Raw genomic sequence first — 20955 nt, forward strand, 5'->3', positions numbered from 1 at the left:
CACGTCATCAATCATCACGATAATTAAATTCATACTTTGATTTGATTATTTAAACTATTTCTTTTTTTCTCTCTTCTACACACAGATCTGCACACTTGGTGACTCTGGTGACTTCTGGTCTCTGCTTGCTACCTCAATCAGGGAGATTCCATCATGTCCTTTTACTATGATTTGGATATAGCCATTTTTTCTTCACTCTTTCCAGGACCTACGGTTTGCAAGTTGTGGACTGATAATAGTACAAAAGAAAATTTGTCTTTATCAATCTTGGAAACAATTTTGAGCACAGTTTTGGAGAGAACTAAGAAATTTGACTTGGACAGGAATACAGCTTGTCAAAAATAATAACACACAATTTAAAACGAAAGAACAATTTTAATGTTACTAGGGCATTTTGCGAGAAATGTTATACTCAATCACACGTCCCAAATCAAGGGTAAGTCCTTTGATTAAACATGTAGTTGAATTGCGATTGCAACTCGACCTTATTACGCTTGAATTTGAATTTAAGACTTACGCTTGATTTGCAATTGAACATAAGTTTCTTGCAGTGCCCCATAATTATGTTTTGTTATCAGATATTTAACGTGCTGATTTTTCTCGAAAGGTATAATATATTTGTCCTTTTAAACGGTATTTGAATATGGGTACGCCTTTTATTTGTTTTCCACAATATTTATTGCATGTATGAACAGAAGTGAAATATTTATTGTGAAGCACTCTGAATGTTGTGTGCTGTTGTGTGATGGTTCGGTTCATCATTTTTGTTATAAGACTGAAAGCCTGGTGGATGTGAGGAAGTGGCCTGGATGAAAGAAAAGTGAACATGTGTCCAATTACTGATTTGCATATTCTAAGACAATTTTGTTTCTGGATAAATTTTGCTATGCATTCCCTACATTAAGAGTAAAGGTCCAGTAAAAGTCCACGCAATCAAAAATTCATTTGAATTTAAAGAAAAATAACAAGATATTGCAGGAAATTTCATAAAAACTTTGATTCAAATTTATATAATTACTATTTTAACAGTTCCGTAAATATAACCTATTGTGATCAGATGAAGAGTTTCCTATCGTCAAATCTGCAAAGAATAAAAAACAAAATGCCACAAAAAATAGAAACGAATGTGATGTGAGTGACAGCTCTAATTTGCATATCATTGTTTTGTGTATATGACTGTTTTGAGTAAAAACAACAAGGGAAATTACTTTATTCAAATAATTTTTAGTTGATGTGGACTTGACTTTTAACTCTACCCCTCCCATCCCAAATAAGAGTAGAAATAATCTAATCAAGAACTTGAAAATCAAAAGCAGCAATTAAGAAGCAAGATTTGATAAATACAGGTCTGAATAGAATTTCACAAGAAAATAAAAAGAGAAAAAAAGATGGGTAGGGACGGGGAAGGAATAAAAAAAAAAACAGAAAAAAAACCGAGATTCGAACCAGGGTCCTCGCACATGCAAGACAATGGTCAACGCATTTGGCCACAGACCATTGACCTATCGGAAAGGCATTTTTAAGATATATGAAATAAAGTCCGCTCGCCGCTGTTGCCTAATAATGCTTCGGCAATTCAACTGCAATTTCAGTCATTTCGCGATGGATATTGCCGTGTTTTTTTTGTGGTTCCTGACTTTGCTACTTAATGAAATTTCATAATTTTTGTTCAGTCATAAAGAAGAATGTCTATGCTTTATATTGATTATAATATTAATGTGACGCAAGTGTGATTTCTACGTTAAAATATGCTTTGTTTATTCACATATATTTCTTGAAAAAAAAAATTTCTAAGCTAAATATCGGTTATCAAAATACGTTAAATGTGCACTTTTTTTCACTGTTCAGTAAATTCAAACTTTTATCTATATAACAAGACCAATCTTAAGAGGAATAAACAATTCTAAGAGCAAAAAACGCTGATTGGAAAGATCGTCTCCAATGGGCTGCTGTCAGCTCAGCTGCTCACTGCTCATTGTGTGACGTCACTCAGCTGGAGCTCGCAAGAGGACCGGTGGAAGGCAGAAATATGGCATAAAAATAAATCATTTTTGAGAGCTGATTTCTGCAAACTCTGATCACTATTTTGAAAAGTGAAGTTATATATCTGATTAGTAATACTTCCCCTTTACAATGATGACTACATAAAGGCATTATAAAATACTTTTGATTCTTCGGGTGTATACTTTAAGATCACCGTTTCATTTGTGGTGCGAATCGAGACGTCCCCAGTTGCTCGTGTGGGTGCTTGTTCACTTACACACCCCTAATCTCTCACGCTCTATCATGTCTATATAGGACATAGACTCAAACACACCAAGCCCTCACCTTTATGACATATTATGCCCGGATTTTTTTTAATGTAAATGACAGAGAGAGCGGAATGAATTAATAAAATATCTTTCCACCACCTCCCTCACTTCTTATAATCATCCCTTATTTTTCTTAATCGATCTAATTCCCTTTATTTTTCATATTAATCTCTTTCATTGTTTGCTGTGTTGATCTCTCGCATTTTATTCATTTAATATCCCCTTTCTCTCTCTCCATGCTCTAACCCTTTTGGTGACACGACATTTGCTCCTGCGACATTTGCTCCGGTCTTAAAGGAGAATGAAACCTTTGGAACATGATAGCTTGTGTGAAAACAGAAAAATCAAAGAAACAGATCAACGAAAGTTTGAGAAAAATCGGACAAATAATGAGAAAGTTATGAGCATATGAATATTGCGATCACTAATGCCATGAATGCTATGGAGATCTTTATATTGGCAATGCGACAAAGATGTGTGATGTCACTTGTGAACAACTCTCCCCATTACTTTAGTGTATGTTTCACTTAAACTGCCTTTTTCACATCTATCAGAAGAGCATATATTCTTTCAATATAGGAGGGCATGTAATTCAGATTTTTAAAGAATACATCATGGATACAGAGTTTGTATCACCATAAGAAAAAGCAAAAAGATACATTTTGTGGGTATTTTATAGTCCATCAAAGGGGAAGTTGTTCGCACGTGACATCACACATCCTTGTTGCATTGCCAATGGGAGGATCTCCATAGCAATAGTGATTGCAATATTCAAATGCTCATAACTTTCTAATTAATTGTCCGATTTTTCTCAAACTTTCTTTGTTCTTATTCTTTGATTTTTCTGTTTCGACACAAGCCTACTTGTTCCAAAGGTTTCATTCCCCTTTAATATCGGAGGGTATGGGGTTAGAGTTAGGATTGTAATATAGTTTTTGGTTCAGAATAATGCGGATAAGGATTAGGGTTTATTTAGTTTTTGAGACTAGGTTTATGCTTGGCTTCACATGCAGATTGTCATTCGGAGCAATCATCGCCGGAGCAAATGTCATGGAACCCCCTCTTTTATCGATTTCCATTCTTGCTTCCATTATAACTATATTTCTCTGTCATTCTCGCTCATTTTCTTTATTCATCAGTTCCCCTTTTCCTCCGCTCGTCTCTCCTTCTTTATCGCGCTTCCTCATTGTCTTCTTTCTTCTTCCCCGTCTCTTTCTCTCGCTTTCATGATTAGTCTCACTTAATCTCCTCAATAGCGAGTTTCCGCTATTGCAACGGGAACGGATTCTAGAACATATTGAATGCATTGAAAATGCCCATCAAATCACAATGAACAGCTCAAAGGTTTTTGTCGAAAATTGATGAACCGGGAGATCATTTTATAATTTTTAAGGTTGAGAGCTGACGAAACATTGCAAATAATATGCCGTTTGTCCGGTCTATTTCCAATTAGTGTAATGCCAATTCGTCCAATTGCAAACTCATCTAGTTTAATTTGGTTTACTCTACCATCAGTTCGTCCACTCACCAAATTTTCTTCTGTCATTTAGTCTAAAGCCATTCCATCTAATAACAAGTTGGTCCATATACCATTTGGTCTAATTAAGCTAAAAGTGTTAATTGTGCAAATTGAAGGAAAAGAAAATGGGGATTTGACCAACTAGACGAAATGGTAATAGACGAACTGGTGATTAAACGAAGCGATGATTGGACCAATGGTAATTGGACCAATTGGTTGTTAGACGAAATGTTAATGAACGTTATGGCATTAGACTAAATGAAAGTAGACCATGACTTGTGGTGAGTGGACGAATTGGCAATTCAACGTTTGTCCAGAGTCCCATGCAGACGACACTATGTTTTGATTCACAGATTTTCGACAAAGACTGCTTGGTCATGAAGGCTCTCTACGTTCCAGAAAGCGTATGCAAAGTAGTTGCGCAAATTCCCTTTATACTTATCTCTTTCTCTCCTTTATCGAATTTCATCATATTCTTAATTTATTGGTTCTTTCAAAGTAATTGATGTTCTACAACATAAAACCGAGATTGTGTTGCAAATCTAAAGCTGGATATTATCATGATTATAAATACTCGTCTACCTGCAAAGGATATGGGCATATCTAATGAGATGCAATCTGCAATCCACATTCAAGTTGATTCCTATTGGCGTATATTGAAGATTAAAAGTGATTTGTTGCTATTTAAAGTTCCAGATATCTTGCGTTGATTTCTCAATAAACGTTAAGATATATATTTTTTTTAATTTCCAACTTGGAAAGCTCCATCCCTTAGAAAGACAGCTAGGATTTCCTGTGACATCATCTTTCGGTCATCAGCGAAAATCACCCGTTCAAAAACTCTAACTGAATATTGTGCCAAAATGAGACCTGGGGAGCGTTTCATCAATATTTTCATCCGACAAGTTGTCAGATCTCACATCTTTCCTTGATTCTGATTGGATGAGAGGCACTGTTCCTATGGTAACTGTCGGATAAACTGGTACTTGTCGAATAAAATGTCCTTTCATGAAACGCCCCCCGGATATACCTCTTTTTATGATGGAGCTCAGAAAGTTGAAAAAATATTCTTTCAATATGTCTTTAAAAATATATATCTATAAATTCATATTTGGATACTTAAATGGCAACGTGTGCACCGATGGGAAATAACTTCGATTTGTGTTACATAGGTACTTTAAGATGGTAATATGTTATGTAAGCAATACCCATAATTCCAGGACATAAGATTTTTATAATACAAAAATAAACGAGATACTACAATGAGTAATGCAGTTCAATTTGGATTTTATTCGCTAAAGATTCGATAATACATTTCGGTTATGGTCGATAAATGATAATGCAATGTCTTTTAACTTTGGAGGGCTAACTTGGTGATGTTGAAGATAACTTCAGTGTGAAAGGCGTATTGCATCGTGAACATTCTCGTAGAAGACATGCCAATCACATAGTATCTCTTTGTATATAAGACCAGAATCATCTTCTTTATGGCAATAAATACCAATGGATCTTGTTATCTATAATGTTGTTACAACTCTCTCATGAAGAAGGAATCCTCACGATGTTTGCTCAACCGATATACAGTGAGAAATACATCTAGAATTAAAAGTATCGCCATGACTGATAGATGATTTGGAATGTTATCAATCATTAATTATGATCCCGTTATATCTTATTTAGTTGCGTTGTTTAGTAATTTCTCAAAAAGAAAATAATCAAAGGATATGGCCTTTACTGCACGATAACAGTGCTTGTTCCGGAAAAGAAAGACCCCCCCCCCCGTATTCTTACATGGCTTAAAAAAGCCTATACACCACAGTTATCCCACGTTTACATTAATATCGATTTGGAATTCCACCTATTGCAACATGTGCAGGAAGAAGCTTTTTGTAATAAAAGTAATTTCATGTTTATTTTTACCGTGTCATTTATTAATTTCAGGATAAGTGATACACGCAGATGCTCATTTTCAAAGAAAATTGAACAGTTTAATTTGTTGTTTTAATTTTTATGTTTCATAACTCTGCTTCGTTGCTGCTTGGAGCGGGCCGCCACCTGAAAACAAAACACATGGACACAAAATTTTAAACTTTAAATCATATAGGCCGACGTGTACGCATCGGTTAAAACATGAATTCCAATTATGGGGTCATGGGTATAATTGGAACTTCATAATGAATGAACAGAGAATGAACATCATCAGGCAAGACATCAATCTCTACTTGACCACTCTCCATCCAGGTGGGTGTTTCATAAAGCTGTTCGTAAGATACGAACGACTTTACGCACGACTGGTGATCCTTTCTTGTGCTATGTGATATCCATATGTAATTGAGTTATGACCTAAGAACATGTTCCAGTCGTGCGTAAAGTCGTTCGTAACTTTACGAACAGCTTTATGAAACACCCACCTGTTTTTTTATAGAAAAAAAACAAATGAAGTGCATTAGTCTACTTCAGCTGGACAACTATTAAAAAAAAATCCCCACCCCAATAATGGAGAGTTTTAGGAGCAGTGAACGAGAACGACGTAGCAGTCGTCTGATCGTTTGAGTCAACGTCGTCGTCTGCCCTTGTTCACTACAATTGCGAATACTTTAGATTTCACTCGACTTGTACGTGTACGTACGTCCACGTGAAACAGCGCGATAATCTGGCGTACCATCGCCTGGCGACCCGGTCGGGTGATGCGAAAGTGCAACTTGTGCACACGTGCCCTTTCACTTGCTTTGATTCCTTTTTACTCGAGTTAGGATATATATCGATATAAATTTTGGAGGTCAGAAAGCAATTTCAAATATGATAAACATAATGCATCGTACAACTTACATTAATTTTGTGAAAAGTCACTGAAAACTGTGTTTTAAAAGGGAAAGGTTGATCTTCATGCTGGGCTTGAACGGTCAAAATGACGTCACTCACGTACACGTCCACTATGATTTAGGAGAACCGCAAAATGGATGTGGCGAGGTTCTCGATTCTGATAGTGGACGTGTGTGAGGACCTGAGGCAGATGGAACGCCAAAAAATGACGTCATCTCGTACCAGTTTGCTATGTGGACGTACATTTCTAAAAGTGCTCAGTGCCAGTGCGTAGCACGAACGGGTGTGGTCACTCTCTAGCCAGGGGCTATGGGCCTAAGTGTAGCCTGAAAAAAGGAGGAATATGCCTTGTAACTTGCTTGAATGTTCCCAAAGGTTTTGAAAAGGAACAGAGGGAATTATACTCACCACTCATTATCCGACGTAGAGAAGTTTATTAGGGCTATTAGTTCCTACATCACTAATCTTACCGGAAGAAGCATTAGTAAGCATAACAGAAGTGCTTTTGCTGTAGAGGGCGATGGCACCTATAAATTTTGAGTGAAGAAAAGTCAATGAATAAATCATGAATGAATCATCCAGATATGAATATATTTTCTAATTGCTGGTCGAACACAGAATACAGTAAGCATTCGTAATTTAGGTGCTTACCAAAGATATTCTTATCATTGTTACCGTAAATTGATGTTGTTATTATTCATATTGCCATAAGTATAGAAGTAGTAGTAGTAGTAGTAGTAGTGTTAGTAGTAGTAGTAGTAGTAGTAGTAGTGTTAGTAGTAGTAGTAGTAGTAGTAGTAGTAGTAGTGTTAGTAGTAGTAGTAGTAGTAGTAGTAGTAGTAGTAGTAGTAGTAGTGTTAGTAGTAGAAGTAGTAGTAGAAGTAGTAGTAGTAGTAGTAAGTACTACTACTACTACTACTACTACTTCTACTACTACTTCTACTACTACTACTACTACTACTACTACTACTACTACTACTACTACTACTATTACTACTCCTACTACTGCTGCTGCTGCTGCTACTAGTCGTATTAGTATTTATCACTACTTTCAGACTGTAAAGTCATTTCCCAAATAGTAAGACCTATTTGGAAAATTTGAAAATGCCTTCACAAAAGTAATGTCATTGTCAAAATAGTACATCATGTAATGTCAATCATGCAATATTTTAAACTAGTTCCAAACCCCCTAATCACCTGAAACTCAACCAATCACAAAAGGAAAATGTTTGATACATTTAGCAGCTTAATAACACTAATACTGCGCGCTGATTGGTCATTGAGACCACACACCAACCCAAATCCTAACGGTGGCTCTCCAAGGTCACACTCACCACGTGGTAATCTCTTCAAATTACCCATGAGTTTTGTTTTGTAAACATTATTCAGCCAGTCAGATCTCTGGATTTTATGCTACTCAAAAATTTAAAAAATCTCGTTTTGTATCTTGATAGAAAAAGCTTGCTTCTGACCCATCTAAAAAGTGCCAAATACATGTACCAAGATACTGTAAGAAAGTACAGAGTATGACCTTTCTGTTGATATGAATAGTACTTGTGCCCAAAACAAAAAGTTTTACACAATTTTCAAGAGAAAACAGGGGAAGAAAATTCTGTTTAAGCTATTTTTTCGACCTGAAATTTTCTTATTTATCAAAATATTTTATTCAAAAGAAATAACCAAGATAAGAGAGTGACATTTACTCTTTATTTTGGGCAAGAATAAACCATTTTCCTGAAGGTATAATTTTTGAGAAAGAAAGTCTCACAATTTACGAGAATTTGCAGGGAGCTGAATTTATCCACGATAGGATTTTGATAAATCTTGCTCCATTTGCTCATCAGCATTAGGATCTGCAGTCTGACTATAATGGAAAAACGTGGGGCTTACCAGCAACATGAGGACAGGCCATCGAAGTTCCACTGATGGTATTGGTTGCTGTATTAGACGTATGCCAAGTAGACGTGATAGAAGAACCTGGAGCAAAGATGTCTACGCAGCTGCCGTAGTTGGAGAAATAGGAACGATAGTCGCTACCATCTGTAGCTCCAACTGTGATTGCCTGAAATTTTGAATTCCCCCCAAAAATCACTCCAATTTAAAACGAAGATGGCAATATACATAACATGTATACTAAGGCTCAGAGCATCTAGAAACAATTAAATTGTGCACAATGGCAAAGTGAGCTACGCTTCAACTTCTTTTGATCAGAAACAAGAGCGAGCCATCAACAAAGTGAAACTTTCCTCTTTTCGAACACTTGCCTGTTAACATCTTGACAATTCAGAGTAATAGCTGTGCTAACGTTAATTTGTTTGATATACATGTATATATATATATATATATATATATATATGTACATTGCATTCGAGAAAATCGAAGCGAATAACAAACTACATTACGTTTTGTTGCAAATACTAATCATGATTCGTCGATGACGCATTTATGTTTCGATAGCCTTTCTTTCATTTCGGAATAACCAATGGTATGAGTGTAGACATGGTAACTGCATATACACAATTAAAATGTTGGGCAACATACTGTCCACTGTGTTGGGTAATGTATGTTGATAAATATATATATATATATACATATATATATATATAAAAAAGTGAATATAAGAGTGAATAAAAGAACTTAATTGTTGGCACTTCAAAAACTGCATTACTCGTGAATTTGTTTCGCATTTCTGATGTCTTATTATATATATATATATATATATATATATATATGTGTGTACTCAAGTATTATCCAATTGAGCAATTTTTTTACCCAATTATTAGTTTGTATTACCCAATTTGGACAGATTTTAACCAATTGTGTAGACAGTATGTTGCCAAGGTAGGTTAAAAGTTTGGCATATTCTTGCCCAACTATTTTAAGTGTGTACCTGTTAACAGGGGAATCCGATCCAAATAAAAGAATGTTTTCAAGGGAAGAGGAGATAGTTGAAAGACTGAACAATAACGGACAAACAATAAGAGAGTTTTGAGTTGTTAAAAGTTGTAGAAATAGACCAGGCCTACCCATGGGGACTTCAAATTGGCTTCAGACTTTTAAAATCAAGATATCATAATGTCAGAAGGTAAGAACAATGCTTCCTTTTTCTCCAATACATAAAATGTCTAAAATCAAAAATGGTTTTACTTCAAATTATATTTTTCATGAGGACATTATGCAATATGCTACCTGGTTATATTTTGATCACTGCGCCCCAAGAGATTTAGTACTCGGGATAAAATCACAAATCCCTGATAATCAAGTAAAGATTCCTACCACATGTCATAATCTACACAGTTGCTAACTCCAAATGGACATAGTCTTATGGATCAAAATTTTGAAACAGCCATAAGTTTTTTATTGCCTGTCTGATTTCTTCAAAAATTCCATGATTCTGATATTTTTCACCCCTCTCAAAAATCCAATGAGTTGGATTCCCTTTTAAATGGAATGAGGAGTGCATAGGTACAGAAATTAGCCCCCTTTCAAGAATTTGTTTCCGACCATAATCATTCCAGCAAGCAAAGAAAATGAATTGAGGGTTCTGATTTCTACATGGGGGTATATTCGTAGGAAAAAAAATAAGAACATTGCAAGGGTCATACGCTTGTATTCCATGTTCGCTCCTAGGTCTTGGATTGGTTGAACTTACCGTCGAAACACGTGCAGGAGAATAGAGGCAGGCATTGGCATCATCATTACCAGCAGCCACGGCGGTTGGAACCCCAGAAGAAATAAGATTCCCGACAGCAGTGTCTAAAGCTGTTGAGATCCCTCCTCCCAGCGACATTGAAGCAATGTCATAGTTTCCGCTATAGTACCTTACATAATCCACCCCTGGGTGACAAAAACGTTCTAACGCTTAAATTCGTGTCATGGGGAAAACTGATAAAGTTGTTTGGAAGGGGGGGGGGAGACTGATCTCAATATTACATTCGTTTGCTCTGATAAACAAACTAATTTGAACACACCCCAAACAGCATTACCAAAGCCTTGCTTTGTCCAGAGATTGTAGTACATGTAGATGACTTTTTTATTGATGAAAAGGTACGAGTTCATTTAGCAAAGCTAGATCTTGATACTTTGATGATGACTCTTGCCAAATGCAATTTAAAATGTTGTGTAATCATGGAGCTCCCTGATGTAGTTATACACACTTAAAATGTTGGGTAACATAATGTCTATATATATATATATATATTCCGGGCAATTATTATCGAATTGAGCAACTTTATTGTGCATGCATTAGTTGTATAATATGTCTTGGATTGCGATGTATTGGATTAAACAAATTAAGGTATTGTATTGGTGTATTACTATCACATCACAAATCTTTTGTCGTCAACACTTTGCATGTAATTCAGCATAGCTTACCTGAGATAACACCGCTGTTGGTACCCGATCCAAAACAGTTTAAGACTTTGACTCCCTTGATAGTTACACCCGTCGCGACACCATAGGTATTGGAGCCAACTGTCCCAGCGCAGTGGGTTCCATGTCCGTTACAATCCGACTGTAAAATCAAGAAAATTAAAAGCCCTTTTTACACACTACGAAAAACAGTATTTGCTGATAATGTGTTCCATCCCACGAGTGGCAAATAAATAAATAAAAAATAAAAAAAAGAAATATGAAATAAATTTGATTTCTTGCGGTAAACTATTAAAGAAAAGGAACGTGGGGACATGACATCGTCGGTCCACCTATTTTCTATCCATTTCGGCACGCATTATTATGAAATTGAAAATCCGATAACTTCATATATTGGTATGAGTTTTTAAAGAAATTTTCAGCATTTTCCACTGGGAATTGTACTTTACATATTCAAATACATGTAACATTGTTTTAGTTTCTTGAAGGAACTAAATCTTGGATATGAAGTCTGTGTAAACCCTTATTTAAAGCAAGACAATTTCAAAATTATTCGTTTATGGTTGATTCGTGTGACTACATATTGCCTTTGTTATTTCGTCAATTATAAACGGTTATTCACGTTCGAAACTTGGAACACAGTTTTTTTTACTGCCATTAATTTTGTGTAAAATTCGGGTTATTAGAGAGGCACTTGACAAAAAGGGTAATATCTAACAGGTATTAAAAAACAATCTGATGCAAATAACAAAGTTTTTTTTATGAAACATCACATGCTATCTAAAAGGGATTGCGATCTAAAAGTAGCCAAATTCATTCTACTCGTCTCACTCTGAATTGTTAATATCTATATTATAATGCAACATGTATACATAAAATACAATGACAGCAAATTATATACATGTAGTTTAAAGGAAATCCTCGCTTGGCAATAAAATGCTTTGGTGTTAACAGCACGAAGAACAGCTTAAAATTCTCTCGAATATTAAGTATAGGCCTACAGTTCTACATTATTTCTCAAAAGACATTAGGGAGTATTCGCTCGTCGACGTACGGAGGATTTTAGAACAGAGAAAATGTATTATCAAATCCCCTTCATGACAAAGAACAAAAGAGAGGCTATTGCCGAAAATTGTAAATCAAAACAGCGTTTAAGTTCTTGCGATTCAGCAATTTTTTCCAGCTCTGTATAGTGCAGGACAAAACCGCCGTTCCGGATCACCAATTTTCGACAAAGGCTTCCCAGGTGTTCATTGTCATTTGACGGACAGTTTTGTCTCTTCTTGAATTCCGGTATGTCGCTAAGCAAAGACTTTCCATTATTTGATGACTGAAGTACTTACATTTGAACCACCTGCGTAGTTTACCACTTGGGAAGCACGACCACCAAAGTTGTAGTGGGTATCACTGACGCCGGTATCGATTACCCACACAGTATATCCGCTTCCGGTGCCTGTGGTTGAGAGAGAAAAATAATATTCATTACATTCATCATCATCGTCGTCGTCGTCATTGCCGCCATCACGTACCGGTCATCATCATCAATGTAATCACGACCATCGATCATATCGTGATTATCACCAAAATTGGGATAACGGTAATCTGAATGGTGGGGGGGGGGGGGCAAGACGATGTAAAGATGGTACCGCTTGTTTACTCTTTGTTTTTGTCTTTCTTCATGGTTCATGACCTTTTCCAGTTTTCGTGATCATCTAAGAGGTATCTTCTTTATCACATCTTTTCTCTACCTTGCTGGAGGCACCTATTTTTATATCTGTATAAGTTTCATTATCATGTACAATGAAAAATGTAAATAGAGAACAATCCTGATGGGCGGAGCTTTTAATCAAGGTTCCCAAGAGCGTTCTTCCTTCTACTGATGAAGCCGAAAAGTAACTGACCGGAGTCGTTTCTATACGCTTAGGCCCAGCTTGGACACGTTGGCTTATGTCATGTCTTTGTCGGTCTGTGGTATATCCGACAGTCAATACCAGTTTCAAAAGAGCCACGAACTTGTCTCTGTGGTCTAGTGGTAAAGTTGCAGGCAGGGTTTCGGCAGGTTTTGCATCCCGACAGAAACATCCCCACAAAGAGATAGAGAGAGAGAGAGAAAGAGAGAGAGGGAGAGAGAGAGAGAGAGGGAAATGTCCAGATGGAGAGAGAGGTCTTGGGAACCTTTGTCAAAGCTAAGCCTACCATTCTTCTATACTCACATTACAAAATGAAAAAAAAAATGCCACCGATTAGAAAGGAACAATGATAACAATTTTTTAAAAAATAGAGTTTGTGCTCATGTTCCCTCAGGGCTAATTTTACCATTTTGATTTTTTTCTCAAGGCTGAGAAATGTCTCCGCCGGGAATCGAACCTGAGCCTTTTGGCTATATGAACGCCAATGCATTTTAACACTAGACCACGACACGTGAGTCTGTGGTTTCGGTAAATCCTCTTGTCTACGAACGGAAAAAGCATCAACGTCTCCTATACTTTAGCTGTGTGTCAAGATCGATAAAAACCGTTTGAGAAGCGTGAAACTTTCAAAAAGAATTATATTATACCCTTAAGATGTTGGGCAACATATTGTCCACATAACAATTGGTTAAAAAATATATCCAACTCTGGGTAGTTTTCAACCAATACCGTGTTGTAGTTTTCACCCAAAGCACACATTATTAGTTTAAAACTGCCCAGATTTGGATATTAAGTTTTAACGAATTTTTGTGTGGACGGTGTGTTGCCCAACATTTTCAAGAGTGTATCATTAGTTCATAATCATATTAGTGTAGAGTACCATCATGGAAATATTTCTGTGTTACTAAAGTCTATGGGAGACAAATTAATATGGCAATACCGGGATCATGGTTGCTTGTAATATTTTACATCGTCTGGAACACGGAAACGTGCTACAACTTTGATTTGATTTATTTTATTTTATTTGATTTATTCAAAAGACAAGTCCACCCCAACAATCACTTGATTTGAATAAAAAGAAAAAAATTCAACAAACATAACACTGAAAAATTCATCAAAGTCGGATGTAAAATAAGAAAGTTATGACATTTTTAAGTTTCCTTCATTTCACAAAACAGTTATATGCACATCTCGGTAAGTATGCAAATGAGGGAACTGATGACATCACTCACTCACTATTTATTTGGTATTTTATTATATGAAATATGAAATATTTTTATTTTCTCGTCATTGTCATTTGAAATGAAGTTTCATTCCTCCCTGAACACGTCGAATTCCATTATTTTAACATTTTGTGGTTCAGGCAAGGAGGTCCTAATCGTCAAATTTGTAAAAATTGAAATATTGCATAATTTAAACAATAAAAAACAAAAGAAATAGTGAGTAAATGACATCATCGACTCTCTCATTTGGATGTAACTGACTCGTTCACATAACTATTTTGGTAAAAATAAGCGAAAACTTTGAAATGTCATAACTTTCTTATATTACATCCGATTTTGATGAAATTTTCAGCATTGTGCATGTCTGATTTTCTCTATTGATTCAAATCAACATTTTCTGAGGTGGACTTGACCTTTAACTTAATCCTGGTGTATTAACGCACTCTTGAGATTTTCCCATGGACCAGCAAGAGCAAAGACACGGAGTACATACCCTACTCTTAGACGAATAGTGTTTGGTTTTAACGTGCATAAGTTGTGACTCTCCTATGCACTGGACCAACGTTTACGTCTTTTCCGATGAAAGAAGTGTTTTCTAGCTGCATTCACAGTCATGCACTTAACACGGCTCAATCTCAAAATTATGCATTATACTCAAAAGTGAGATACTGTGAAACAATTTTTCTTCTCTTTAATTCCCATAGCAGGGACTTATTTTTTTCATATCATTTGCAACTGTTTTATACCAAATTGACATATAGTAATTCAGTGATTTTACGAACCGTTACAAACCTCGACTGGTCTCCAAAGCACGATTTTGAGATAATTGTGTTCAAAGTTTGGATGTAATTTCAGACACTCGTAGCAAAAAAACAATTTCAGAATGCTGAAAAAGAAATATACGAATTCAAAAACAAATTCAAAGAACGAACGAAAGAAATATATTACCCCTTGGACTATAGTTATTGTCAAGAGCGAGATTCCTTTGGTCGATACGGTCTAGACCCCAGGTGACCTGAGTACGATAGACGCCGTCCTGTTCAACGTACTCAACGGCGCGGAGTCCACGAACCTGTGTCAAAGATATTCGAGGTGGAAAACGGAGATAAATATTGCATGATATCGTATATTCAAGATAAGCTGACCAATCTCGGGCAATCAAGCGTGAATTGATCCCATATACATGTAACTAACTTGTTTAAGATACCATTCCCTCTTTACATGATGTTGTCATATCGATTGTTTCTTCGACATGCAGTTCTCAGTTCCTAGTATTAGCACTATGATCTCAGATTCTTTCACTCCTCTATTTTCCTTTAATTTCTGTCCTTCCTAAAGTGTTCGTCCGAATGAACTTTCATAGTAACTCAATAAGTGTTTGTTAGGGCGAAATCGGAATATAAAGTAATATAATTCTTCCCTATATTCCTCCTTTCCTCAAATTCAAGCTTAATAAGTTGTCCTACAAGTGTCAATTCTTAATTGGAAGTCCTACATTGCTTAGACTATAATCTACACGGAGGCTACACAGATTTTGCCTAAGTTGCCTTTATTACTCTGATGGCGTTATGCGAAACGTATAAACGACAAAGGCAAAAGCTGCAGCCTTCGCCTCGATTAAAGGTTATACGTTGCTGCACAGTATTCAGTTTGTATCAGCGATAGATAACGGTAACAAATCTAAGCCCATTTCCTTGAACTACAACAGGTACCATACAACTTCCCAATCAATTCCATGCACTGGCATGACTGGGAAGAAAATCAAGAGTGGCGGATGGATTCATCACCCAAAGAATTTCATTCCTAATCACATGGATCTGGGAGAGAATTATGTGTGTATACGGTGTGTTATATACACTGTAAAAACTGTGGTATTAAAACTGACACCAATTGGTGTTAATAGAGGACCATACCCTGAGTTGTTAAAATAACACCCTAGAGATTGAACATAACAACAAAGAGTGTAAATGTAACAACCGTGGGTGTTGTAATAACACCTATAGGTGTAAAACTCACACCAACAATTTAACACCGGTGTAAAATAACTGGTGTGGTCCTCTATGTACACCGGTTAACACCACAGTTTTTGCTGTGTATAAGAATTGTAAGAGCAATTACATTCATTTATTTAGTTATTTCCTCTCTAAGGATATTCATAGCATATAATGATGAAGAATATTCCAGAATGTCTCAGCTTTGTTATGTATGCCTATTATAATGACATAGAATAATCTTTGTTATTTCTGGAATGTCCAAAGACAAAGACATAAGAGCCTGCCTGCAGTGAAAAGGACAATATGATCAGCTTTATTGTTTGCATTGTTAAAGTCACTGAGGTTATTCAAGAGTCTTGTAGAATTGGACTATTCTGGAAAGAAGAATAACGCTCTTTTTAAAGACAATACTAGAAGCTTCCAGAATAGTAGAAATTTATATAATTATAAGCTGGCAGTTTCTTCAAGGACATCATCACATCAGATCAGAACTCAGAGTTTTACACCAGACTTTATGTCAGAGCATAGTTTATTTCCAACTGGAATAAATACAACATTTATCTTCTGTGGAATTATTTGCATACCACCAATGAACTGTTTGCAGTTACTTTGAGAGAGGAATTCTCAGTTCTCATCCATCAATCTGTTTTAATGAACGCTTTTCAACCCATGGATTATCTGAAATTGACTGTTTGTCATCATCAACATCGTCTTCACAGACATTTCAATTCGTTACAGTGACTCTTGTTATTCATCTAGCTTCAACATCAATTTCATCATCGCCATCATTGTGAACTTTGATTTAAGGAATCTTCGCCAACCAACTTGGATTTTATCTGGATATTATACAGGACTATCATAACCTTGGATTGTACATCTAACTCTTCAAGACATGTAAGATTTTGTTAATGATCTATTTCCTGTAATAAAAGAAAAGGAAATCAAATTAAAAACTAAATTTTCGTAACACTATATTACCTTATAATGAAATGAGAAAAATAACGTCACCTTTAGGTCGTTTTTGCAGCACCCCCCCTCCGAAATATATCCCGGCGCCAACCCCTGGATGGTGTGAATCGCGGGGGGGGGGGTGAGGCTTTAGTCTGCCCCGTTTGCCCCAAAATTGTGAACAATTAGTACGTTTTAACGAGCAATGCCTCCTCGCCTGCTTTGAAAGTCGAGATGCAGTATGACGTTTAAGCGGAGGCTTTCTCCTGCTTGCTCGATTATTTAAGGGGGAAGTTTGGCAATTATTTTGGTGAGGGATGATCATTTTTTAATTGAAGTCGTAAAAAGAGGACATTGTATACTCTCTCAGCTTAAGGCATTGCTTAATGACACGTAAGGAAACTTCAGAGCCTTGCCAATTTGGTATAAAATGGTAAAGGTAGACCAACAAAAAATGAACTACACATGCGGGTGTTTCACAAATAATAAAGTGTGATTTACAATCACACGTAGATGCCGACGTACACAGTATGTAACGTGCAATCCTATTCAGTAATACCGCGGTAGCATGGGTCATCGTACTATGATTTGACCAATGCGGTGATGTCTTTTGTACCGCACGCAACAGAGAATTTAAGTGTGATTCAAACTCACACTTAAATAGTTGTGAAACAACCCCCCCCCCCGGTCTGGATGGAACTGATTGCATTGAAAAGTTAATGAAATGAAAAAAAAGATGGACATTGTAATAGACAAATAACTCACAATGTCGAGGACCTCATCGGAGAGCTCGGCAGCGAAGCCGTGTAGGACGTGTCTGAAAAGATTACCTACTTTTCCACCAGAGAGACGAACGGTAGAAGCAATTTCATCGATGTTGAAATCGTCCTGTAATAAAGTAGTTTGTTAAAAGTTGGAATTGATTCTTGTGTTAACTGTAGTCCACTGCCCTGGGAAACAAGGGTGCTGAAGCACCCCAAAATTCTCTTTGCACCCCTGCACCTCCAGAAGGAAATTAGGTCGATATGCTATAATGTAGAATTTTCACGCAAAGCAACATCATTTGGGAGCGAAACCAGATTTTTATAAAATCAAAAACACTTTTTGATAGTAAAGTTAATTTGACCAAAATTGTCATCATTTAGAAGTAAAAACTTGTCTATTTTCGTTGTCAAATTATAAACAAACCAGAGCCCTCTTCAAAAATCGTTCCGAGGTTCCTGCTGTGATCCTTCAAATTGAAAGTAGAACTAATTTTTGTCATCAGGAGCAGAAGAGTTAAAGGGGACAGTTGAGTTTAAATGCATCAATATAATTCAATCCAAAACCCAAAATGTTTCCGATTACAACGCTCAATGGGTCTCTGATTATTACCCATTATAACTGGCTACGGAAAACGTTATACTTACACGGAGCTTGATGATGTACTTTCCTGGGATGGGCTCAGAGTTCTCGAGCAGAGGGGCCAACTCGGCCGTGGCAGCAGCCACAAACATGAGGGCTAGGAAGACATGCATCGTGTCTGAAACAAACACAAATTTTAGCGTTTCTCTTAAGTGAACCAAGAATAGAGACAAATTTGATATGATATGACGCAAAATGGTTATACAGATGCCTATCAAGTGATTGGATAGATTCCATCATGGGACCAGCCCAAGCGTGCTAACAATGAAAATAACTTTCTAGCTATGCGTATGAATGGCATAGGGTAGTCAGAGAGCCAAAGTCTACCTATTGTGCTGGTAAATAGGGAGTTTTCGCCGCCCCCCCCCAAGCACGACGGATTTAAGAACGTTGAAAAATGAATTGTTCAGGTGCCCCTCATGCCAAGGCACAACCACGAAGTCTTTGTCGAAAATTGGTAAATCAAAACAGCAGTTTCGTCCTATTCAAAAGACATATTTGCCCATTTTTCGTCAGCTCCGAAAGTCTTAAGACGAAACTGCTGTCCAGGTTCCCCAATTTTCGACAAAGGTCTCTCAGCTTGTTTGTAATTGGACGGTCATTTTTAATACATTTACTGTGTTCTTAAGTCTATCTCGGTTGCAGATGCAAAAGACTCCATGGTGCATCTTTTTCTAGAAATACATTTTTTATACTTTTACTTGATAAGTGTCAAATGAGTTTCAATCAAGCAAAGGCATTTTATTAGATTTTCCCAGACATAATGGTAAGTATGATTTATTTCAAAGCACATGTAGTTTCGATAAGGTATGACGTGTTCTGGATTAAAAAACATCTTCACACGTTCGACGAAGTGTGCAAGAAATGGTATTTGTTTGAACGTTGCAATTTATGTTTATTCTTTCTGCGCATTCTAGTAGGTTAAACGAAGCAAGGAGTTGGTGACCTCATCTAATGGACCTTAACGAGTAGTATATATATATATATATATATATATATATATATATATATATATATATATATATATATATATATATATATATATATATATTGCATATAACTGCAGACGTGCATTTGTAAATTATATGCACTACCCCCAAAGTTACCGTTGGATACATAATTATACCGATGCAACATTGAAAAATATATTTAAAGCTCAATGCAAGCAATATTCTTGATTTTTTAAATCAGTGTTGAAATATTATACTAACATTTTTGTTTTTAATTCAAACGGACAAAAACAGTTTCATTTGTGTCTGGACATCTACCCCGTCCCATGAAGTACATTGCAATCAAAGCGCTCAATTCTTGGTTGAAATACCTTAACCATGTTAACAGTGTTCCCGAAGGACGGTCTTGTCCTTTCCCAAGTTATCCCTTCTAGTTTGGCGCAGACCATCAAACAGAAAAGATGCATTTGGGACTAATGATAATAATAGAGGTATATTTACCAAGGGTAGCCACTTCAGTTCCGAAAACTATTCTCCCAGCTATTATTACCCCAGCTTTAGCTGGGCTGCCTAGGCGCTCAAGCATTCAAGGAATTAATCCTGCCGGGTGCCCATTCACCTCACCTGGATCGAGTGCAGCACAGTGTGGATAATTTTTTTGCTGAAGGAAAACACGTCATGGCTAGGATTCGAACCCACGACCCTCTGTTTGAAAGACAAGTGTCAGAACCACGATACCACGACGCGCCCACATCAACATAAAATCTTCATAACTTATGACTGCCTGTTGACGTTTCTAGACTAATGACAAGAAACCTTTCTGACTTAAAAAAAAATATATACATGAATGAAAATACTATCTCTCTGAATGATCAGAAGCCTTCAACTCACCAGGTTCTGGACGTCAAAGCAGTGTTGATCTGGAAGAGAGCTTTTGGAGGTCTTCAGAGTGATGATCTAGTTGAGCACTAATCAGATCTGATGATGAGCTAGGCAGGATGAGCTGTATTTAAGTCTTCCTGGAGCAACAGATGCAACTTTCTCAAGAAGCGCGTGATGCGTCAACGAGGGCAAAGGACGAAGAAACCTCGTGATAAAACAACTACGCACGTAAGCAAGATCTTTTATTTCTATTGTCTTTCTTTTTGAGTTTTATTAAAATCTAAACTGCACCACAGGCAATATCTTTTATTTTCAATAAACATTATCTCGACCTGATAAGCTCCTAAACTGCAGCACAAGCAACATCTTTTAATTTCATTAAATATGAGTTTATATTTCAGAACTTCCCAAATTCAAACAAAAGTAATGACTTTCGAGTCAATGACCCGTAAGTGCCTAAACTGCAGTACAAGACAGATCTTTAATTCTTATTTCGAATTTTATATTTCATAACTTCCTAACTGCAACTATAATAGTATAAGCAATAACTTTCGGGGGGGGGGGGGTTACTCTTGCAGCTCCATTTAAACTCCAGTATACAATCGAGATGCTTTTTTTC

General features: G+C 36.5%; 1 protein-coding gene across 2 annotated transcripts; it reads right to left on the bottom strand.

Moving 5' to 3' along the window:
• Positions 1-3651: 3651 nt before the first annotated feature.
• Positions 3652-20520, bottom strand: LOC129282566 (aqualysin-1-like). Of its 2 annotated transcripts, XM_064114987.1 has the most exons (10): positions 20346-20520; positions 18510-18622; positions 17866-17988; positions 15107-15230; positions 12369-12478; positions 11029-11167; positions 10307-10491; positions 8545-8716; positions 7063-7181; positions 3652-5886 (listed from the first exon to the last, which is right to left on the bottom strand). In XM_064114987.1, the coding sequence occupies exons 2-9, from the start codon at positions 18615-18617 to the stop codon at positions 7069-7071; spliced, it is 1074 nt and encodes a 357-aa protein (XP_063971057.1). In that variant the 5' UTR covers positions 18618-18622; positions 20346-20520; the 3' UTR covers positions 3652-5886; positions 7063-7068. The 2 variants fall into 2 exon arrangements, with proteins under 2 accessions (XP_063971057.1, XP_063971058.1); XM_064114988.1 differs by lacking the exon at positions 20346-20520 and having other exon boundaries at positions 18510-18648.
• Positions 20521-20955: the final 435 nt, after the last annotated feature.

The sequence above is a fragment of the Lytechinus pictus genome, unplaced genomic scaffold (assembly GCF_037042905.1).
Source record: "Lytechinus pictus isolate F3 Inbred unplaced genomic scaffold, Lp3.0 scaffold_20, whole genome shotgun sequence".
In the NCBI taxonomy this organism is placed as follows: Eukaryota; Metazoa; Echinodermata; class Echinoidea; order Temnopleuroida; family Toxopneustidae; genus Lytechinus; species Lytechinus pictus.